Here is a 22,667-nt window from a genome sequence, read left to right as displayed (position 1 = left end):
AAAATGTGCAATGTGTTTTGATGCTTAAGTGTCATAGGAGGCCAATTCATCAACAGCAATAGTGAGGTAATGGAATTCTTCATTTATTTGAAAATTCTGTTAATACACCTGCCCTCTGGGGTTTAAAAGGCACAGATTTTTTCAGACCATAAACTTTCTAACTATATCAACATGCGGTGAGGTGTTGTTTGGGGTTTCACAGCACAGCTTGTTCTATAGGCATTATAAGATAATGGTTAGCAATGACATTCTATGCTGGAGAGAATGTGGAGAAAAAGGAACATTCCTCCATTGCTGGTGGAAGTGCAAACTTGTACGACCACTTTGGAAATCAGTATGGCAGTTTCTCAGGAAAATGGGAATCAGTCTACCTCAAGATCCAGCAATTACTCTCTTGGGCATATACCCAAATAATGCATGTTCATACAACAAGGACATATGTTCAACTATGTTCATAGAAGTGTTGTTTGTAATAGCCAGAACCTGGAAGCAACCTAGATGCCCCTCAACTGAAGAATGGATAGAGAAAATGTGGTACATTTACACAATGGAGTACTACTCAGTGGAAAAAAGCAATGGAATCTTGAAACTCGCAGGAAAATGGATGGAACTAGAAGAGTTACCATCCTGAGTGAGGTAATCTAGTCACAAAAAGACAAACATGGTATGTACTCACTCATATATGAATTTTAGACATAGAGCAAAAGATTACTAGCCTACAATCCACATCACCAAAGGAATTAGAAAACAGGAGGACCCAAGAGAAGAATGCATGGCCTCCCGGAGAAGGGGAAGGGGACAGGATCTCCTGAGCTAATTGGGAGCATGGGGGTAGGGGAGAGGGAGCTGGGAGAGAGGGGAGAAGAGGCAGGGAGAAGAGGAAATGGGGGAGCAGGAAGGCTGAGTCGGGGGAAGAACAGAGGAGAGCAGGATGAGAGATACCATAATAGAGGGAGCCATTATAAGTTCAAGGAGAGATATGGCACTAGGGAGATTTCCAAAGATCTACAAGGATGACACCAACTGGCAATCTAAGCAATAGTGGAGAGGCTATCCTAAATGCCCTTCCCCTATAAAGAGACTGATGACTACCTTATATGCCATCCTAGAGGCTTCATCCAGTGGCTGATGGAAGCAGAGGCAAACACCCACAGCTAAACACTGAACTGAACTCTGGAACCCAGTTGCAGAGAGGGAGGAGTGATGAGTAAAGAGGTCAAGACCAGGCTGGTGAAACCCAAAGAAACAGCTGACCTGAACAAGGGGGAGCATATGGATCCCAGACTAATGTCTGGGAGGCCAGCATGGGACTGATCCAGACCCCTGAACATGGATGTCAGTGAGGAGGCCTCAGCAATCTATGGGGCCTCTGGTAGTAGATCATTATTTATCCCTGGCATAAGAAAGGACTTTGGGAGCCCATTCCACGTGGAGGGATGCTCTCTCAGCCTGGACACATGGGGGAGGGCCTAGGCCCTGCCCAAGATGATATGACAGACTTTGGGGATCCCCCATGGATGGCCTTACCTTCCCTGGGGAGCAAAGGGGGGATGGAGTGGGGGACAAATGGAGGGTGGGGGAGGAGGGGAGGGAGAGGGAGCAGGGATTGACCTGTGAAGCAGACTTGTTTCTAATTTGAACTAATAAAAAAATAATTTCTTGGGGAAAAAAAGATTAATGGTTAGCTCAATAGTCGTCTGTGCTAAAAAGATAATACAAAATGAAGGTACTCTCACACTGACTGACTACCCAATGAACAGATCCTGAGCTCCTACTGCATGTAGGTAATGGTAGAATGACCAGGTATTACAGTGATGGCAAAGACATGAGTCCAGCTTTCAAGCTGTGTGTCTCCTAGGAGAAACAAAACAAGGCACATACAAACAACAGGGAAAGGTTTAATAAGATAGCTCAGTGGGTTAGGGCAATTGCTGCCAAGCCTGACTCCCTCAAACCCACATGGCAGAAGGAGAGAACTGATTCCTAAGAGCTGTCCTCTGAACTACACACCATGGCACATATGCCCACATGTGTGCATACACACAATAAAGAAATAAATAAACAAATGTAAAAAAAGAAGGCAGCATCTCAAAACATGCAATGGAGTTTGAAAGAACACTTTGGGATGAATAGGATCTGAAGAAGCTTGACGGGAAATGAAACATTATACCTGAGGCTTGAAAGGATGGGCTGAAATGAAGATGCAACAAACGTCAAGAGGCCTTTCCAAAAGACAGGCACGGAGAACAAAGCCAGGGCCATGGAAGAAGTCAGCACATGTCAAAGGAACAATGAATACCTAAATTTGTAACAGGGTAGAGTATGAGAAGGAGGAAAGTGAAGCCAGAGGAATCCTGAGTGACTCTGTAATGTCATGCAGAGAAAAGTCTGAACCTCTCTGGGCTAAGCAGTCAACCCAGAGCCACTGGGAGAAAAAAATGTGAAGAGATTACCACGTTGGCACTCAGAGCAGAAGAGTCACTGAGACGTTAGCTCTTATTCCCAGCCTTAGCCCACAATTAAACACCAACATCACCAAGGTTGGAAGCAACAAAATGGAGGAAGTCTTTCTTTGTGGAACTGAGGTCTTTGTCCAGTCTGAAAATACAAGGTTGCCCTGCCTTTTGAGAGAAATGTAAACAGCGACGTTTGTTTTAAACCTCTATCTAACTTTGGTGTTCCTAACAGTTTAGGAAATAGTTTAGTATTGACAGCTATCAACCAAAAAAGAGAAAGTTCAAATTACTCCTAAAACACTGCATCAAATTAGTTCAGTGGATGTGTGACCAATGCAAAGCACTTAACGATATAAAGCTCAACAGCAAATATCTCCTTGGAAGACCAAGAATCAGTTTTCCTCTCAGCGTATGTGCTGAAAGTTCCTGTGTTGTAAGGAAAATGTAAGATTCAGACCACAGGGCCCTCCAGCCACTAACACTAACTAAAAGTTCATCAATGTACACCCTGAGGTCATGAATCAAACTCTGTAAGGAGCTAAGAACAGAAGAAAACTCCCATTGTAAAGAACTTTCGTTCTTACTCTCCAGAAAGAAAGAAAGAAAGAAAGAAAGAAAGAAAGAAAGAAAGAAAGAAAGAAAGAAAGAAAGAAAGAAAGAAAAGCAGAGCTGGAGACCACACCTATGTGGTAAAACAGGCAGCTGCCTAGGATGTCCAATGAGCAGTTCAAGGCCAGCTCCTTCAAGGTAGGGTGCTACCTTGAAGCTCACACATATTCAATTCTGCTTCTTCCCCTGCACAGTAACTGCTTTGAACAGATAACACACGGAAGGAAAAGGAAGACACCTTCCTACCCCTTCCCAAGCAGTCTTCAGCTACAGCAACTAGCTCCCCGGGAGTCCTTCCATATAATCTTATCACACACAGTTCCAGTGTCCAAGTCTTCCTTTCTATACATGGCAGTAGCTTTTCCTTTCTTCACCTTGCTAACATCTACACACATTATTCTGACAGTGAGAAGCAAAGAGGAGAATCCCTGGAAGCTTACTGCCCCCACCCCCCAGCCTAGCCCATGCAGTACAACATCCAGGAGACTCCACCTTAAACAAGATGGAAGGTGAAGACCAACACCCAAGGTTACCCTCTGACCTCCACATAGGCAAGTGACGTGTGTACACAAACAAACATACCAAACAGTTAGAGTAGTATCTGCCACAGGCGGAACTCAGCTTATCTGGCAATTTTTAATATTCTACAAATGACTAAGAAGGAAAAAATTAAATAGCAAAAGAGAAAAAAATGCTATAATAAACAGCCAACACTGCTCCATACTAAGCCCCCTGGCTAAGCGCTGTAGGTGCATTTCTTTCTTGTTTTCAGAGTTTTGTTATCCTATATACCTCAAACTACCACCCTGGGCATGTAGCTTACACCTGTAATCCTAGCACTCAGAGAGACTGAGGAGGACCTCCGTTAGTTCAAGTTCAGAGCTAGCCGGAACCAAGTTCCAGAACAGTCTGGCAGAAGTATGAGACTTTAACACACACACACACACACACACACACACACACACACGGGTGAGACAAGGACCCTCCTGTCTCAGCCTCTGCAACTCTGATGCTCACACTGTCTCAATTCCACTGTTGAAAAAAACTCACCTCTGCATCTGGGGTTGGAGAGACAGCACAACAGTTAAAAGCACTTGTTCTCCAGAGGACCTGGGTTGGATTCCCAGCACTCACATGGTAATTCAGAACCATCTATAACTCCAGTCCCAGGGGATCAGATGTCCTCTTCTGACCCCCAGGAGTTCCAGGCATGCACACGGTGCGCAGACATACATGTAGGCAAAACATGGATACACTTAAAGTAAGAATACTTTTTAGCGAGGCGGTGATGGTGCATGCCTTTAGTACAAGCATTTGGGAAGCAGAGGCAGATGGGTCTCTGTGAGTTCAAGGGCAGCCTGATCTACAACGTGAGTTACAGGACAGCCAGAGCTACACAGAGAAACCCTGTCTTGGGGGAGGGAGGGACTTAAGTGACTTTTAAGAAAGGAAGAAAAAAAAAAAAAAACTGTTTAGAGCAGTAATCCCTCCAACAATACAAATCTAGTGAGACCTGCACCTAGAATTATACTGAGGCATGTTTGTTTGCCTCCTTCACTGACCACAACAAGCCCTCCAGAATCTACCAACTCAATTTTCCCTTGAATCTTTACAGGACACACTTTAAGTTTTAAAACTAGCATCACATTAGAAAAAGCATATTGGGGACTGGTGAGATGGCTCAGTGGTTAAGCACACTGGCTGCTCTTGCAGAGGACCAGAGTTGAGTCTCAGCACCCACAGGGTGGCTCAGAATCATATATAACTCTTGTTCCGGGAGACCCAATGCCCAGATACACCAGATATACATGTGATGGTACACACACAAACATATGAACACAAGCAATACATTTATACACATAAAAAAAATTTTAAAAACATTTTTGTAAAGAAAAAACATATGGGGAAGAGGAGAGATGGCTCAGTGGTTACAAGCCTACTCTTCAATCTGCTCTTCTAGAGGACAAAGGTTAAGTTCCAACAACCATGTCAGGTGGCTCACAACCTCCTCTAGCTCCAGTTCTAGGGGATACACTATCTCTGGCCTCTGGGCATACATGCACATGTACACACACCCCACACACACTTTATACCTATTGAAAAATAAAAATCTAAAATCCATAATGGAAAAAAAGCACACTGGAAGGGAAAGATGCCTAAACTGATACAAACCTACCTATAAGAACAAAAGCCACTCTTGGAAAGGAAGAAACTAAATTGTACTAAAGATAAATACATACCCAGGTATGACATTGCAAGCCTGTAACTCCAGCACTGGAGAGACCGGATGAAAAAAGACACTAACACCCTAAATTTGAGGGCAGCCTAGGATACACAGGGAAAAACCTGTCTCAAAAAGCAAAAAGGTAGATGAACCGACACCCCCAAACTCCAAATAAACCAATTAATGGTAAACAGAACAGAATAAAACTACCAAGTGAGATTCAAAGACAAAAATACAAGCTGGAAGGTAAAGCAAAATTAATGAAACAAATTCAAAATGGCTCATCTAAAAAACTAGACGATTCTAGGGCCTACTCTAAAACAAAGCTAATGTGTCACATCCTATGAGTCATTATGAGCTAGTCAACTTCCAGAATACTAAGTTTACACAAAAGAACCTAACAGCTGAACTCCAACCTTAATCGACACTGTGAATGTATTCCTCACACTAATGCTCATCTTTTTTCTTTTCTTTTCTTTTTTTTCCCCCAGACAGGGTTTTTGTTTGGTTGGTTTGGTTTTTCCAGATAGGGCTCTTCTGTGTAGTCCTGGCTGTTCTGGAACTCACTCTGTAGACCAGGCTGGCCTTTAACTCACAGAGATCTGCCTGCTTCTGCCTCCCAAGTGATGGGATTAAAGGTGTGTGCCACTGTCGCCGCTGTCACCCGGCTTTTTAGACAGGGTTTTATACAGCTCAGGCTAGTCTTGAGCTTCTTGATTCTCTGCTTTCGACTTCCAAAGTACTGGGATTACAGCCCTGTACCATCACACCCAGATCTTATGTTAAATTTTGAAAAGGGCTCTTTTGGGGGAAGGAAAGCTTACAGACTAAAACAAAAATTATCCTCATGAATGCAAAGAAAATTCTTAATAATAAAAATTCTTGCACTTGCTTCACAAGTCCTTATGCGCACCTACTTCGCACACAGGCTGAGCTGCACTGCTCTACAGGGATTCTACACACTCCTCCCACCGTCACTGATGTTCTTAAACCCACAATTTATTATTGAGGTTTTACGCCTCAGCACTGTCCTGTCTCTCAGTGATTCCAGTGGCTCATAAATAATCCTGATCTCTTTTACATATAAGGAAGGCAAACAACCCAGCTAGCAAAGTAAAGAAAAAAAGAGTGCTCAAGTCTTCCTGACGGCTCCTCATCTCTGTAAAAGGCCAACCCAAAGACGGCCAAAGAGGAAAAGCTCGCTGAGCATGAGTCTCAGATAAAGGACTAAAGACACTGACCGCCTCATGCTATTAAGTTCCGCAATAGAAGACTTCATGCGTCTGGGCCCACCACCTTCCTCTATTTGCACAATTACACATCTGGTACAGCTCTCTGCATTTCACAGAAAACCAAGGTGCTTAAGTAACTAAGGTGGCACAGTGGAGCTGAAGCATAGCTAGAGCTTTCCCCAAGCCAGTGTCTCTAAATTAGCTCTTCAATTCAGCGATGGCCCAGCACCAGTGGCCTCTTCCTGCTAGGACGGCATCCCTGTCTGCACAGTCAAAAGCAACAAGAGCCTCTCTCTCTCCTCTCGAGCCCCGGAGCAAGGCCACAGCTCTTCTCAACATCTATCCAAAGGGTAGGGTTCTTTAGGACTTCTGCCACATTTGGGCAGCCTGTCGCACTCAGCATGTTTAGCATTTGCCCTTGTTTGACCACATAAGCTGCTTTTAAGGGGATCTGATTCTAAATTCAGTATCAGTGGGCAGGTGAGCAGGTCTGTCACACTGGCTACTATGAAGAAATCTCAAGTGGAACTTTCCTAGAGCTTGTTTGCCTTACTTAGCATCAGCTAAGGCCATAAAAGCCAGGCCAGCATGGCCATGATGATGCCCCTTAGATTGCTAATGAATGGTTTATTTATTGGTGAGCTGGCACACTGACGCTTTCCTGGGGCCATCTCTACCTTGTTTCTGAAACTTCCCCCCTGTGAAGTCTAAGCCTTCTAGGGGGAGCACAGGAGCCACCAGACTTGTCAGTAGCAAAAGATAAGTGGGGGCAAAATGCTTCCTGAAACCATCTTCACTAAACATATAACTTGGTTGGCTTGGCAAGTACCAGGGCACTAAAGGTCATGTGTGCTGGTAAAAGGCAGCCGCGTGGGCCTTTGGTTTGAACAAAAGTGAAAAACAACCACCTATACTTGTGGGGGTGGGAGCAAAGACTCTGGCTGGGGGCAGGAGAAAGAAGCTGTGCACATGGCCAGGACATATCGCAGGTCTCAAGCTATTGGAATCCAGCAGGGCCAGGATGCCCTACAGCCACGTGAAAGCTGCTGGGGTGGGTTTAAAGAACTCCTCGAAAATGCGGCCAGTGCTTGTCAGGCAGGCCTCTGGCCACACTGGGATGGAGAAAGAATGCTTCCCAAACCCTTTCCCACCCAGTTTACTTCCTCTTCTTTACAAGTCTTCTCATCTGGCTTCTCTAATGTTCAGTCTCCATCTTTCTTTGGAACTTGAATTTTTAAAAGTTACTTCTTCCTCTACTCACTGCTCAGGCCATCCTCTGGCTCTCGACCCCAGAAGGCCAACAATTGCTGTCCTTAACCATCTACCATTTCCAGGGATTACCAGGACACAGACAGTGCATACCAAGAAAGGCAATGCTCACTTTATAGCTGGCAATCACTAAGTCATTTCTATTGCTATTCACATTCAGGGGACAAGACCCCTATCCCCTAGGGACACTAAGGGATGAACAGCTAACACAGTCAGCTTTGGCTTTGTCTCAGATCCTCCACTGCTGATGTGGAACATGAAGTGACCTGTGACAAATATCATAAAATCACCAAAACCACTTCTCTTTGTGTAAGACAAGGGAACTGAACTAGATACATGGTTTTTAAAACTGCCTTCTGGGTTCCCATGAAGCTACCTTCAGGTTCCTTTTCTACAGGTATGTTATACAGATAAGAAGTGACCAGGTCATTCCCACATCCTTCAATCCAAGTAGTAGTCCTCTCATCCACTTACATAGTATGGCTAAGGATGAGATTTCCTGTGTGTGTGTGTGTGTGTGTGTGTGTGTGTGTGTGTGTGTGTGTGTGTGTGTGTGTGTGTTGCGAAAACACACACAGGGCTTGGCATTTAAGAGTGCATACGGATCTTGCAGAAGACCTGAGTTACAGAATTTCAAAAAATGTACAATGAAATAACCAACAACAAGATTTATAACTTGAATTTAATTTAAACATTACAAAATGATGGGGGGTAGGGAGAGTTTGAGACTAGAAAGATGGCTCAATGGTTAACACCATGTACAAACACACACATATATAAATAATAATATTGGTTTCACTTTTGTTGTTGTTTACACAGAGTTTCTCTGAATAGCCCTGACTGTCCTAGAACTTGTTCTGTAGACCAGGCTGACTTCGAACTCAAGAGATTCACCTGCCTCTGCCCCGCAAGTGCTGGGATTAAAGGTGTGCACCATCACCACCCAGCTCACTTATTGTCTTAGGGTTTCTACTGCTGTGAAGAGACACCATGACCACAACACCTCTTATAAAGGAAAACATTTAATTGATGCGGCCACTTTCAGAGGTTTAGTCTATTATCACGGCGGCGTGCAGGCAAACGTGGTGCTGGAAAATTCTGCATCTTGATAGGCAGACAACAGGAAGTGGTCTCAGGTACTGGATGTGACTTGAGCATATGAGACTTCAAAGCCCACCCTCACAGTGACACCAACTCCAACAAGGCCACACCTACCCAACAAAGTCACACCTCCCAATAGTGCCACTCATCTGGGGAGCCATTTTCTTCCAAACATCCGCATTCCACTCCCTGGACCCCAAAGGCTTGAAGTAATATCATAGTACAAAAATGCATTCAGTCAACAAAAACAAAACAAACAAAAAAAGTCAGGCATTGCTAGCACATGCCTTTAATTCCAGCATTTGGGAGACAGAGGCAGGTGGATCTCAGTGAGTTCAAGGCTAGCCTGGTCTACAGAGAGATTGCCAGGATATCCAGAGCTATTACACAGAGAAACCCTGTGTCAAAAAACAAAACAAAAATGCATTCAGTCCAACTTCAAAAGCTGGGCATTGGTGGTGTACACCTTTAGTCCCAGCAGTTGGGAAGCAGAGGCAGATGGATCCCTGTGAGTTCAAGGCCAGCCTGGTCTACAGAGCAAGTGCCTAGATAGGCTCCACAGCTACAAAGAGAAATCCTGTCTTGAGAAAAAAAAAAAAAAAGTCCCCATAATCTATAACAGTCTCAAACTATTCAAAAGTCTAAAATTCAAAGTCTCTTCTGAGACTCATGCAATCTCTTAACTATAATCCCCTGTAAAATCAAAATCAAAAAGCAGATCACATGATTCCAACATATAATGGCACAGGATACACATTACCATTCTAAAACATAGGGAAGGGAGCATAGTGAAGAATTACTGGACCAAACCAGGACTGAAAACCAGTTGGGCAAACTCCAAATTCTGCACCTCTACATCTGATGTCAAAGCGCCCTTCAGATCTCCAACCCCTTTCAGCTTTGTTGACTGCAACACAGTTCTTCCTCTTGGGCTGGTGTGTCATCCCCCCCCCCCCCCAAGCAGCTCTCCTTAGCAGGTTCCCCACAGCTTTGGCATCTCCAACATCTTGGGAGTCTCCAAGGCAAGCCAGGTTTCAGCTTCACACAATGGCCTCTCTAGGTCTCTTTTCAGGAACACCCCTGACACAAGCCTGGCCTCAGCAGCTTTCCTTAGTTAGCCTCAGAGGCAAACTCCTAGCCCCTTTCTTCTATCCTTAACTCTAGAATCATGTGGCTGAAGCTACCAAGTTCTGTTGCTTACTGGGGCTGGAACATGGCCCCCTCATTCAATCACATCATCACCAACTTTCTGTTTTCAATGGTTACCTTCACTACAAATGCTTGGCTGTTCTGGAACTTTCTCTGTAGACCAGGCTGGCCAGCCTCTGCCTCTGGATTGCTGGAATTAAGGGGATGTACCACCACACCCTGCTTTAAGCTTTTCTTTAATTCCCTTTCTCAAGTTGGAAATTTAGCTGGGTGGGATCTTGCCCCTGAAGTTACCACTCCCTTTATTTCATTTCTTAATCTGTTTATCTCCTTGAACACAGGACTTAGCGCCATTCCACTTGCTGGTGCTCCTTTTCTCCTCAAATATTTTTTCCTTGCTCAGCTTGTTCCTTTTCATTATAAATCTTCATTAGAGTTAACATCAGTACCCACACAACAGAGTCTGTATTGGGGTGTTTTGAGATTCCCTCTGCCAATGGTATTAATCCAAAATTTTCACTTTAGCCTCAGGCAGAGTTTTCAGACAAGAGCAAAAAGCAGCCACATTCTTCACCAAAATACCACAAGAATGATCTCTAGGCAACGTACTAAAATTCTTCTCTGAAATTCTTGAGCCAGCACCGCCACAGTTCATCTGATGACACTCAGCATCACTGTCTTCCATGGTCCCAGTATGGCCCATTACGAAGCACTTGAAGCATTCCACTGCTTTCCTAACCCAAGCTCCCAAAGTCCATATTACCCTAAATAAAAACATGGCCCTCCCATCACAGCAATGCCCCACTCCTAGAACCAACCTCTGATTGAGTAAGGGTTTCTGTTGCTGTGAAGAGACACCATGACCACGGCAACTCTTTTTTTTTTTTTTTTTTTTTTTTTTTTTTGAGACAGGGTTTCTCTGAGTAGCTTTGGAGGCTGTCCTGGAACTCACTCTGTAGATCAAGCTGGTCTTGAACTCACAGAGATCCGCCTGCCCCTCTGCCTCCTGAGTGGCTGGGATTAAAGGTGTGCGCCACCAACGCCCGGCATTTGTTTGTTTGTTTGTTTTTTGGTTGACCATGGCAACTCTTATAAAGGAAAACAATTAATTGAGGTAACAGTTTACAGTTTCAAAGGTTTAGTCCATTCTCATCATGGCAGGGAGTATGGTGGTTAGAAGTATAGAGGCACAGACATAGCCCTGGAGAATTCTACATTGTGATAGGCAGGCAACAGGAAGTGGTCTCAGACACTGGACATAGCTTGAGTATATGAGACCTTAAAGCCCACCCCCACAAAGACACGTTTACTCCAACAAGACCGCACCTATTCCAACAAAGCCATATCTCCTAACAGTGCCACTCCCTTTGGGGGCCGTTTTCTTTCAAACTACCAGTTATTATAATATTATTAAGACAAAGGGTGATAAAGCAGGATATCCAACCCTCTCCTTTGGTCTCTGCACATATAAGCACATGTAGGAGGACACAAACACAAGTTATATAGTGTACATATGTATGTATTGAAATACTATACAGCACTCCATTAATATGTATAATTTTTATGTATCAGTTAGATTTTAAAATGGAAAGAAACACCTAAGGGCCACAGAACTGCCTTCAGAGGGAAGGGAAAGCTTACGATGACAATAGTGGCTTAATCAGATACTGAGGAAAGAAGATTTGTCCAGCTGTGAGAATGATAAATACCTCCAGAATAAAGACTCCACAGAACAGTAGCAGACAGCAGTAGTAAAAGCATCTTTACTACTGGCTGAATCTTACAGAACATGAACAACACACTAAGAAACTTGAGAGCCAAGGTGGGAATCCAGGTACTGGTGGGTGCACCCCAATGAAATAAACTCAGTGGGAGAAACCTTCAACTTCTGCTAAAATTAGTTCCAATAGAATAGGAAGTATCAGACATTTCCTGACATTGCAAAACACAAGGTTTATTTAATGTTTGCATCCAATACTACAAGCATGCATACTGGGTCACAAAGTAAAATTAATTTACTTCTGTGAGCTCAGGGTCAAGAGTTTGAGCTAGGCAACTAATGACTGACTGACCAGGTTAAACAAATGAAGGACATATCAAAAAGGAACTCCCGGTTTCTGGTACAGGTATCTGAATGGGCTCACAATGAATGGCTATATCAAAAAGGAACTCCGGGATTCTGGTACAGGTATCTGAATGGGCTCACAATGAATGGCTGGGATAAGGAAAGTTAGGAGGGCTGCTTTACCAAGCCAGTGTAGGGATGCTAGGGATTTCCAACAGCATCTTTTTCAGCAGCCACATTCAATAATGATCGTGTTCAGCAGGGACAAGGGACACAGTCAGTGCCACTGCAAGCTCACTGAATATACAACTAACAGAGGTCTTCTAGGAACACAAGAGGTATGTGGTCTTAAATCTCAACCCACTGAAAAACTATGGAACCAGAAAGAGTAGACAGACAGGAGAAGTATAGCATCTTCAGAGAGCATACAGGATGGCTCGGTATCCTGTTCTATCCCAACTACCAATAGGATCCACTACCTAGGGGACCCAGGCAAACATTCTGGAAAGTCTATCATCAGGGCACTTTCATTTCCTAGGAGTCTCTCTGGTTTTGTTTTGTCTTTCTTTAGGACTGTTTCCTTGTCTCCTCTCTCAGTTTCCACTCCAAAAGGTGTTATAGTTTGTATTCCTCCAGTGGCACAGCTTACTTCGATCTCTAAATTGGAGTTTGGCTGCCCCTCAGTTTGGACTCTTAGGAAAGGGAGTTCTCCAATTCTGGGAAGATCACTACACAACTGTGTAGGGGACAGTAAGCCACGCCTGTTAGAGGCTTGTGCCTGACCACACCTGTCAAGGCGTGGTCAAGGTGAGGTCAGGATGATGCAGGATGGGCTCTTAAGGGGCTGCAGAGCACATGGGAACCCCCTTCTCCCTGGCCTCGCTGCTCGGCTGCCCTGGGCACGCTCTGGCTTGCGTTTGGCTGGTATTTATCTCAATAAAGATATCTGACCTTACGGACTACGGATCATCTATTGTGGTCACGCAATACAACTGAGCCCAAAACTATTTGTTTGTTTGCTTTTTGTTTTTATTTCTGTAGACAGGGTTTCTCTGTGTAGCCTTGACTGTCCTGGAACTCACTCTGTAGACCAGGCTGGCCTTGAACTCGAAGAGATATTCCTGCCTCTGCCTCCCAAGAATGTGGGGATTAAAGGCATGTGCTGCCACTGCCACCACCACCTGGCTTTTTTTTTTTTTTTTTTTTCCTCAAAAACTACTTTTCTGGTCACCCTTTGACTACATTCTTCCACGAACCTGTCACCAAAAATGTCAGCCAACTGGCTGCCCTCAAATACCTGCAGGTGCAGTCTTTCCCTCCTGCTGCTCTTCAGAAGCGCCCTCTCTTTCTACCACAGTCATTTTACTTACTCCTCATGATCTCTATCCCTCACACATTAGCTCTGCCCTACACTGTCCTCACTCCTGCCACTGAATTCAGACTTAGTTCTACCTGTGTGCTTCCACAGCACCTCTTTGGGCTTTGCGCCAAACATTTCATTAGCATCTATTATAGACAATAGCACTCAAAGCCCTTTTCCAATACAGTTTCTTGAATGTGTGCACTGTATCACAGCTTCTCTCCAGCACCCCATGGTCCCAAACACACAGTAGGTCCTTGACAAGGATTTTCTGACTCAAACAGACAAGATGTTCTACCAAAACCTATTTAGATCATGGCAATTAAGAGCAATGAAGAGACGTGGCAGGCAGTGGTGCGCACGCCTTTAATCCCAGCTCTCGGGAGGCAGAGGCAGGCAGGTCTCTGAGTTTGAGGCCAGCCTGATCTACAGCAACAAAGAGAATTCCAGGACAGCCAAGGCTACACAGACTCTGTCTCAGAAAACTACAAAGGAAGGAAGGAAGGAAGGAAGGAAGGAAGGAAGGAAGGAAGGAAGGAAGGAAGGAAGGAAGGAAGGAAGGAAGGAAGGAAGGGAGGAAAGAAAGAAAGATCCCCTCTTCTACTTAGCTGGTGGTGGTGCACCCCACTCCTCACTCAGCTGTGTGTGGTGGTGCACCCCACTCCTTACTTAGCTGCGGGTGGTACACTCCATTCCTCTGAAAAGTTAACTTCAGCAAGAAAGGTTGAGTAGACATTTTGGCAAGTTTAAGGAAATACAAATAATTTCAAGGTTCTCCCCACTGCTATTAGTCAGGTATTGACCTTGGGATGTGGTTGCAGGGATTATATATTTTACTTTGCCATCCACGCCCTCTGCCACTCTGATACCTCTAGCTATATGGGCAATAAAGAGTCTTTCATACAGGCTCTGAATATTATCTTTGAGCTCCTCTGGGAACAACTTAGCCTTCTCTCAACCCTCCCACCTTTCCAATGAGTAATTCTACCATACAGTCCTCAGCTCTCAAAAAAAGTAGTTTTCTTCTCAATGTATCCAGTTTCCCTCCCTGTACCCTCGCCTTAACCTCCACCATGGACACCAAAGGCAGACTGTGCCTTCTCAGCTGCCTGACAAGAAGCCACAGTACATATCTCAGAGAAGAGAACTAGGAAGGGTCTCAACACTGGGAGCGTCCTATTCAATCCTATAAGCACCATTTACATATATCCAGAACCTAGCAGCCCTGTTTATAACTGGGCATTTATGTGTCCTAGCTCCCTCACTAAAACTGGGCTTCTTGAGAACTAGCCCTAGTTCCCAGCGAAGTGCCCAGGACATAGTGTACCTTCTATAAACTAATGCTTCAGAGGGTTTTAAAAAAAATCCATAAAATAAATTGCCCCTTCAGGCTCCCTAGCCAAACTCAGTGACGATGTGAATTTGGAAGAAGAAACGTTTCAGAGGTGATTATAACTAAAACATCTTTATATAGTAGCCAGGCCTGTGATGCAAAGCTCAGCTAAAGACAGTCTCAAACAAGGGTCCTTTGATGGGCAGCCATTCCCCACGTTCCTTGGACTGCTCACTATGGTGAATGTAGTAAACCCAGTTCTCCAGAGTTTACTTTCCCAAGATCTGGCAAGTCCCCCAGCCCCCACTTTAGTGACTCCTATATCCCCCTTTGACCTTTAATGCTGTGTAACAGTAGATGAAAATCGATTTTTTTTTTAAGGCTACTTCACATCTGAAGAAAAAATATACTGTTTAAGGTGTTAAATATTTTCATATGCAACAAATCCAGCTTGACTCTAACCTGCACACACACTTAGAGGCACAGACATAAATGTCAGTGGTAAAATTTGTTATAGGTTTCTGATGACCAGAGATGGAAATGACCACGGATTCTCACAATTCAAACCACTTTTACGTAAATGTGAACTTTCCTAAAACACCCAAGGGGAGAACTTTTCCACTCGACCTCAGAGAGTCTCTTAGAGATACTGATAGCATTATTCGTGGGGTTAGGTGTTCTTTGAAAAAAAAAATATTACAAATATTGGTTTCTTTTGGGGTTTATGCTTTGACCTTTAACAAAAATGTGCTTCAAGGCACCAGTTATGAAAATGAAAGGAGCAGGTTTTCATGCTTAAACAAGTACCACTTCATATAATCAAGACTCAAAGAAAACTATACCCCCGCCCCCCCCCCACATACACACACGTGCAATTGGTGACCTCATTCAAAATGGCTCACTTACCAGACATGAAGCAGAGTTATAAGAAACCATGAGTTGAATGTATCGGGCATCTGACACCCTAGAAAATAACAATAAAGTGTAAATATAAGAAGGTGCAGAGGAGGCATACTGACTCTGTGTTAGCCACTGCTGGGAATGTGCAGTATGGCCATTCTGACTATGCTATTGCAGAAAAGATCAGTAAAAACTCAATGTAAGACCATGGGCTAGAGGACGGAATATAGCCAGACAACCAGCCTTCCAGTTCCAACCTTGTTACCGCCTTGTGGCCTTGGGCAAACTGCATCTTCCCTCTGAGTCTCAAACACCTCATTTTACAGAATGTGACAGAGATGATTTCTTATGGCTCCTTCCAATGCCATGAGGGTCTAAGCTAGTTTCCCTTTGTGGGCTTGAAGTCTAAAGAGTTAAGCATGTACACCTGTTCCCCTTCAGCATCAGCTACTGTGATCATCTGAACCCTGCTGAAAAGGTTAAGCCTTTCTGGTCTCCTTTTTTTGTTTGTTTTTTGAGGTAGGGTTTCTCTATGTAGCCCTAACTGTCCTGGAACTCGCTCTAGAGACCAGGCTGGCCTGGAACTCACAGAGATCCTCCTGCCTCTGCCTCCTGAGTGCTAGGATTAAAGGTGTGCACGACCACCCCCAGCTCTTTTCTAATTTTTTAAAGATAACCCAATATGGTATAGCCATGAATGTGCTGAATGATTGATTCACCCAAATAAGCAGGAGGGGAAAGTGGAACCCTAGGAGCCAGGGCTGGATTGGGAAGTGGACTGCACCCGCTGAAAGGCAGTCCTCAGCTACAGGGACAACACTGGACAGGGCCTCTCAGCTCAGACACCCACGCTTCTCCAGTCTCAGATTTCTAAGAAATCCCTCTAGCTGGCTGAGGGGTCCCCACTACATGTACTTTCCTTATCACACAGCAAGGAGAAAAGCTTGACAAGGAGCAGGAAGGATGAAGGGGAGAAATTTGTGGGGAATATGGCCCTTATGGTAAAACCATCTTTTGGAACAATGACTCAAAAATAAAAGTAAGGCATGATAGTACCTGCCTAGAATTCCACACACATCCTGTGATCTTGTGAGGCAGCAGGATTGCAAAATCCAAGCTAGCCTGGACTGTATTATATCTGTATCCCTACCCCTCCCTCACAAAAAACCCAAAAGTATCCTCTGCCCAATCAGCATTCAGTGAGGTAACAGTTAACAACTGTCACTAGGAGAGAAAACACACTGCGACCCTAGGAGGGAAGACTACAACCTGCACTAATAAGGGAGTCCTAGCTCACTGAGGCTGGGCTCATAACATGCCAGACATAGTAAGTGCTTCACAGACACTAGCTCAATGAATCTGTCTAACAACCCGAGTAGGTGGGTACTGATATATCCCCAGTGGACCGGTGAGAAAACTGGCAGTAGTGTCTTGATAACATTCTCATCAAGACAATTGCTCAAGGCTCCTGAACCACAAACAACAAGAACTGAGATACATGGGATTAAATTCAGACTTCTTTGATTCTGTGTACAGTGTGTGACTGCTACTTAAGCACATCTAATGCTAAGATGCAGACCCTTCCTTGAGAAAGTGTCTTACTCCACACCCAATCTGCTGCTAATCATCATAATACAGTATTTCTCTTAGTCCTTTCCTTAACCCGGGAGAAGCACTGGAGTCAAAAGAGCCAAGTAACTACGGGCAAGAACATGTTAAGCCAGGGACCAGGCTCGGGTTTGAATCCAGGTCTGTCACAAAAGGACACCAAAACACTCGGGTGAGCTTACTGGGTGGTACCCAGCAGCTGTCAAGTGGACTTCCTCTCTGAACCCAGCAGGAGGGAGCTGGAGACTGGCCTGGCCAGCCATCCAGCTATTGAGAGCCATGCCATCTGAGAGCCGGCCAGCCGCTCTCCGCCTAGAACAAGAATAGCCACGAGAAACTCTCAAGCCCAGATCTCAAGTTGGGTCTTTTTTTTGGATGTTAGAACAAAACATTAAAAAGAAAAGTTTTCTTGGAAGTCTGTTTTTCAATCTGGAGAATGAAATCTGGCTGCTTCTACAAGACAGTCTGCCCAACTGCTGCCTCTACATCAGAGCTTCCCAGCAGCCTCCAGGAGCCTGTCCAGTTTCCTAAGAGGTGGAATCAGTTCTTGGGCTGGAAAGCACAGACAGACAAACAGGTCAGCAGCTGGCCCTGGGTCACAGTTTTCCCTTCTGGGGGTCAGCTCAGGGCTGATGAGAAAAGAGTTGGCACATGAGTAAGTCACTGTGCCCATGTAGGACATAACAGAAACCCACAGAGTAAACCTCAAAAATATCAAACCAACGACTGAATGTTGACTATGAGCAACATAAAAATACGATTCTTAGCTCAACAAGATATGTTTACATACTTCAGGGCTAAACCCTGTGACACTCTGCCATGCTCATACTCTTGCTCATGCAGGATATTCTTTTCTAAGGCTAGCCTCTTTCTTGACACCAGGTTTAGTAAAATTAAATAATTCCATTATTGTCACCAGAGAGTGATATTATCATATTTTAATATGAGGTCAGACTGCTTAATTGAATTGATTTAATTTAAGCCGATTTAGGCGAAGTTTCTGGGCTTCTTGGAGGCCCAGTTTCCTTCTGTCAAAAGTCAGTGGGCAGAACAAGGGGGCCTATCTGAGAGCTTCTGTGATTATAACCAATAGATTAAAGGCCTGTAAAATGCTTAGTAAAGCCAGGTGTGATGGCGCATGCCTTGAGTCCCAGCACCAGCACTTGGGAAGCAGAAGAAGGTGGATCTCTGTAAGTTAGAAGCCATCCTACTCTACATAATGAGTTCTAGGCCCACCAATAGTATATAATAAAACTCTTTCAAAAAAAAAAAAGCTTAACAAAATGATTGCCATTTAAAATAACGCCTCAATATTCACTATTGTTGTTTCCACTGAATTAAATAATAGGGCTCAAATTATCTTTGAAAAGCTTCACCAGTTAAAACTGTGTCACAAAGTAGAACGAAACCTCAACCACTGGCTCAGAATCTCTTCATTAAGGAGCCCCTCCTCTCTAAGGTAGTCAGTTTCTTAGGGGCAAAAAGCCACAAACAAGATTGCAGAATTAAGCACAAGATAACTGCGGCCTATGCTCCTCACACCCGTGAGCAAACCACATAACACAGCAGGCATGTTCATTATGACAGGCAAGGGACATTACCAGAGCATGCCAGAGACAGCAGATGCCAAGGTGTCTGACCACTCAGATGCATCTAGCGATCTAGATCTCAGCGGTAATGACATGAGGTCTACACTCTGGCAGTGCAGGGAGGACTGTCCAAGAAGCTGACGGGCACAGCATACTGTGTAACATAACAACTCGCTCACACAGTCTTCAAGAAATGTCATCAGCCTCCTTTTGTTGGGGAAGAATGACATTTGCCACATGTTTAAGGCTCTGTCCTCAGGACTCTTTCTGCAAAGATCTAAAGTGGCGTGGCCACTTTAAAGGTATAATCTTAGGAAGTGACATATAAATTCCCTCATTTTATTCCAATCCCCACTAACTCCTTAGAATCCAAACCACAAGAAAGTCAGTCTATTTTACAGATTTTTCTAAATCTATTTTACAGATTTTTGCCTCCAAATCTGTTCTTTGTTCACTAGCCACACTTTGGAACTCCTTTGGTTTGATTTTAAAATGTAAACCTAGACAAAAAAAAGGGGGGGGGGCACAGCAGAACAAACAAGCCATAGGTTTGCTTGCTTGTTTGTGAGTAGAACAGGTTTTCCTTACGTTTATGGAAATCTTCATGCCCTGTCTTCTAAGTACTGGAATTACAGGCATGTGCCACCATGCCTACTTACGCTATAGGTTTATGTGGTGGTTTCCGTTCGGAAGAGGCTCTCTCTATGTAGTCTTAGTTGGCTGGGAGCTCGCTATGTAGAACAGGCTGGCCTGAACTCAGAAATCTGCCTGTCTCTGACTCCCAAGTGCCACCATGCCCAGCCCATGCCATAGGTTTTAATAGGCAAATGCCTAAATAAGTCTTAGAAAATCTGAAGGGAGGGTGTGATCATCAGAAAACTCACTGCCATTTATCCTAAAGGACAAAGCCTGGGCAAAACGCACCAAGATGCACACTGTTGTGTCTGTGAACATGAGTTTCCAACACTAGCACAATATCTCCCAAAGGGAACTCTCTCTCATCAAAATAAAACAAACCCAAATTATTAAGTTGCATTACAATTTCCAGTTTGTGGTTACATTCATTCACGGGCAGCATGCTACAGTGGGAAAATCCCTGAGGTTTAAGCCAGACAACACAGGTGCAAGGCTTGGCTAGGCAATCTTGGGCAAGTCACTGAGCCTCTTTAAGCCTCAACTGTTTCTAAACACAAAACAAAAATAAATAATACAAGCACTTACTATACCACAAGATTGTGAAACTCCTAAAGGAGACAAACATGAAAGCAAATAAATGTGAGCTATTAATACGCAATTGTAACTTTTTGAAACTTTTCTTAAGTTGGTAATCTGCAAGCTATGACTGAAATATGAAAATTAACTATGTTATAACAGTCCATTTTGATACTATAATATTAATAAAACTCAAGAACCTTCACTAGGGAACTAGAGAGATGGCTCAGTGGTTAAAAGCACTGGCCGCTCTTGCAGAGGACCCAGGTTTGATTCCCAACACCCACATGGCAGCTCACAACTGTCTGTTTGGGAACTGTAGTTCCAGTGTTTCCAATGCCCTCTTCTGGCCTCTGTGGGCACTGACTGCACGTGGTCGGTACACATACACACCAAATATTCATACATGTAAATGAAAACTTTAAAAACAGAGGAACCTTCATCAATGAGTGACGACAAGCATTCATCTAAAATAATAATAATAAATATAAATCAAGTATTAAATATCTGATGATAAACTTTTGTTTTTTCTTTTGGGTGTGCATGCATATGTGTGTGTGTGTGTGTGTGTGTGTGTGTGTGTATGTGTGTGTTGTGTTTATGTGTATTGTATAGGCACATGAGTGAGCACACCCATACATGTGCATGCCTAGTCCAGAGGAAACTATCAAGTGTCTTCCTCTGTCTCTCTACCTGGAAGAGCTCACCATTTTGGCTGACCGGCAAGCTCCCAGGATCTACAAGCTGTCATCTCCCCTCCCCCAATGCTGAGGTTACAGGCACATCTGGATCTGCGTCCTTGCATGGCTCAAGGGACTTGACCTGAATTCGGGTATTGAAATAATAAAGAAAAGACAAATAGATACATGGACACAGACAAAAATGCTGATTCAGTTGGACTGGGGTCTTAGATAGAGAAACCGTAACACCCCTGAGGCTGTATGAAGTTTATTACATAGATTTGAACAGACACAGGGTTATAGCAAACACCTGAACAAGGAGGTGGAGTTTAAGGCATGAGTGGCTAAGTCATGGTAGGAATAGTCTCTGTATTGGTGCAGTCATCAAGCTGTCAATTTCTGTGGGGAGAACGATATAGTGGACATTTTCTACACACAAGGTCAACACTTACACTTGGACCCCTGAGGAGAGCTCTACCACTCCTCTGAGCCTCCTCATCCCGAAAGGCTTTGTCATCTTCCCATCAGTCTGAGGATCTGAGGTCCTTAACATGGCCACGCCCACGTCAACAACACAAATTCACTGAGGACGTCACTCACTCCCGACATGGGGCCATGTACAGCTTCTTCCATGGGGTGCAGATGCAAACTCGGGCCTTTATGCTTGCACAGCAAGAGATCTTACTCCCTAGCCTTGAGGATAATGTTTCTATGGGAAAAGATACGATGGTAGGCTGGAGACCTTAGCATTGCTCTCAGGCTCTCGTGTGTAAGATCCCCAAATTGCAAACAAACGTAAACAAGCATAAGGTGGATATGTTGGTTTTGCTTGTTTGTTTTTCAGATTATTTACTTTTTTATTTTATAGGTATGGGTGTCTTGCCTGCATGTATGTCTGTGTATCACATACATGCCACATTCACAGAGTCCAGAAGAGGGCATCAGATCCTCTGGAATTGGAGTGACAAATGATCATGAGCCATCATGTGGGTGCTGAAAATCAAACTTAGGTCTTCTGGAAGAACAGCAAGCGCTCCTAATTTCTGAGTCATTTCATGGGCTCCAGATATAATTATTCAATTGTTTGTTTGGCTTTGGGGGGGTTGTTTTTAATGTTACTTTCTAAATTAAGTCATACTAAAAAATCAAGTAAACTAAAGCAAAATAAAAAGGTCAAGGGAAATGCACATGGAATTAAGAAAAAACTCAATATTTTCTATATCATTTGAAGAAAGCATATTTTCTCATTGTGGATTAATTGCTTGTATAATAAGAAACAGTTTAGGACTGGCAAATGGCTCAGTAGGTAAGGATGTTTGCCACCAAGCCTGACAACCTGATTATGATTCCCTAGAATCCGAATGGCAGAGAGAAACCTTTATAAGTTGTTCTCTGACTCTACATGGTCCCCATGATGTGTATATGCTTTCACACATGTGCATACATGCACACATACACTCATACACACACTAAATGTCTTTTTTTAAATAAATGTCTTTTTAATTAATAAAAAACTCCTTGTTTACAAAGGAGCAAGGAAATGATCCTTCCTGATGAACAAGAAAATAGAAAGTAAAAAAGTAAATTAGAATTATAACTCAATATAGTATTTTAAATCCCTAATATTAATCTGCTGAAATAGTGAAGTAGCCAAAACAACTGATATTTGAGTTTTAAACAACCCAAATAGTTATTAAGCAATCAAAACTGCATCTAGCCTTGTTAACTATGTACAGACATTTGTTGCCAGAGGAAAGCACCAGCTGTACAAACTTGTTAGGTGCCTAGCTCTTTAAGGGGATGGCTGCTACTGTAAGTGCACAGAGTACAGGTTTCCTTTTAACGTCTGTGGACACAGAATGGCTTACATTTATTTTCCA

General features: G+C 43.7%; 1 protein-coding gene across 3 annotated transcripts in view; it reads right to left on the bottom strand.

Annotated features, from left to right (window-relative positions):
• The window catches only part of LOC100754679 (ubiquinol-cytochrome-c reductase complex assembly factor 1), a 92,671-nt gene that overhangs the window by 44,588 nt on the left and 25,416 nt on the right, over nucleotides 1-22,667 (bottom strand). For all 3 annotated transcript variants that reach the window (XM_027421358.2, XM_027421360.1, XM_027421359.2), the window contains one exon: nucleotides 15,705-15,762. In XM_027421358.2, coding sequence (XP_027277159.1) covers nucleotides 15,705-15,762 — 58 coding nt within the window. The remainder of the gene's footprint in view (nucleotides 1-15,704; nucleotides 15,763-22,667) is intronic.

This window comes from Cricetulus griseus, chromosome 6 (assembly GCF_003668045.3).
Source record: "Cricetulus griseus strain 17A/GY chromosome 6, alternate assembly CriGri-PICRH-1.0, whole genome shotgun sequence".
Lineage (NCBI taxonomy): Eukaryota > Metazoa > Chordata > Mammalia > Rodentia > Cricetidae > Cricetulus > Cricetulus griseus.
This window is presented reverse-complemented; position numbering and strand designations above follow the sequence as displayed.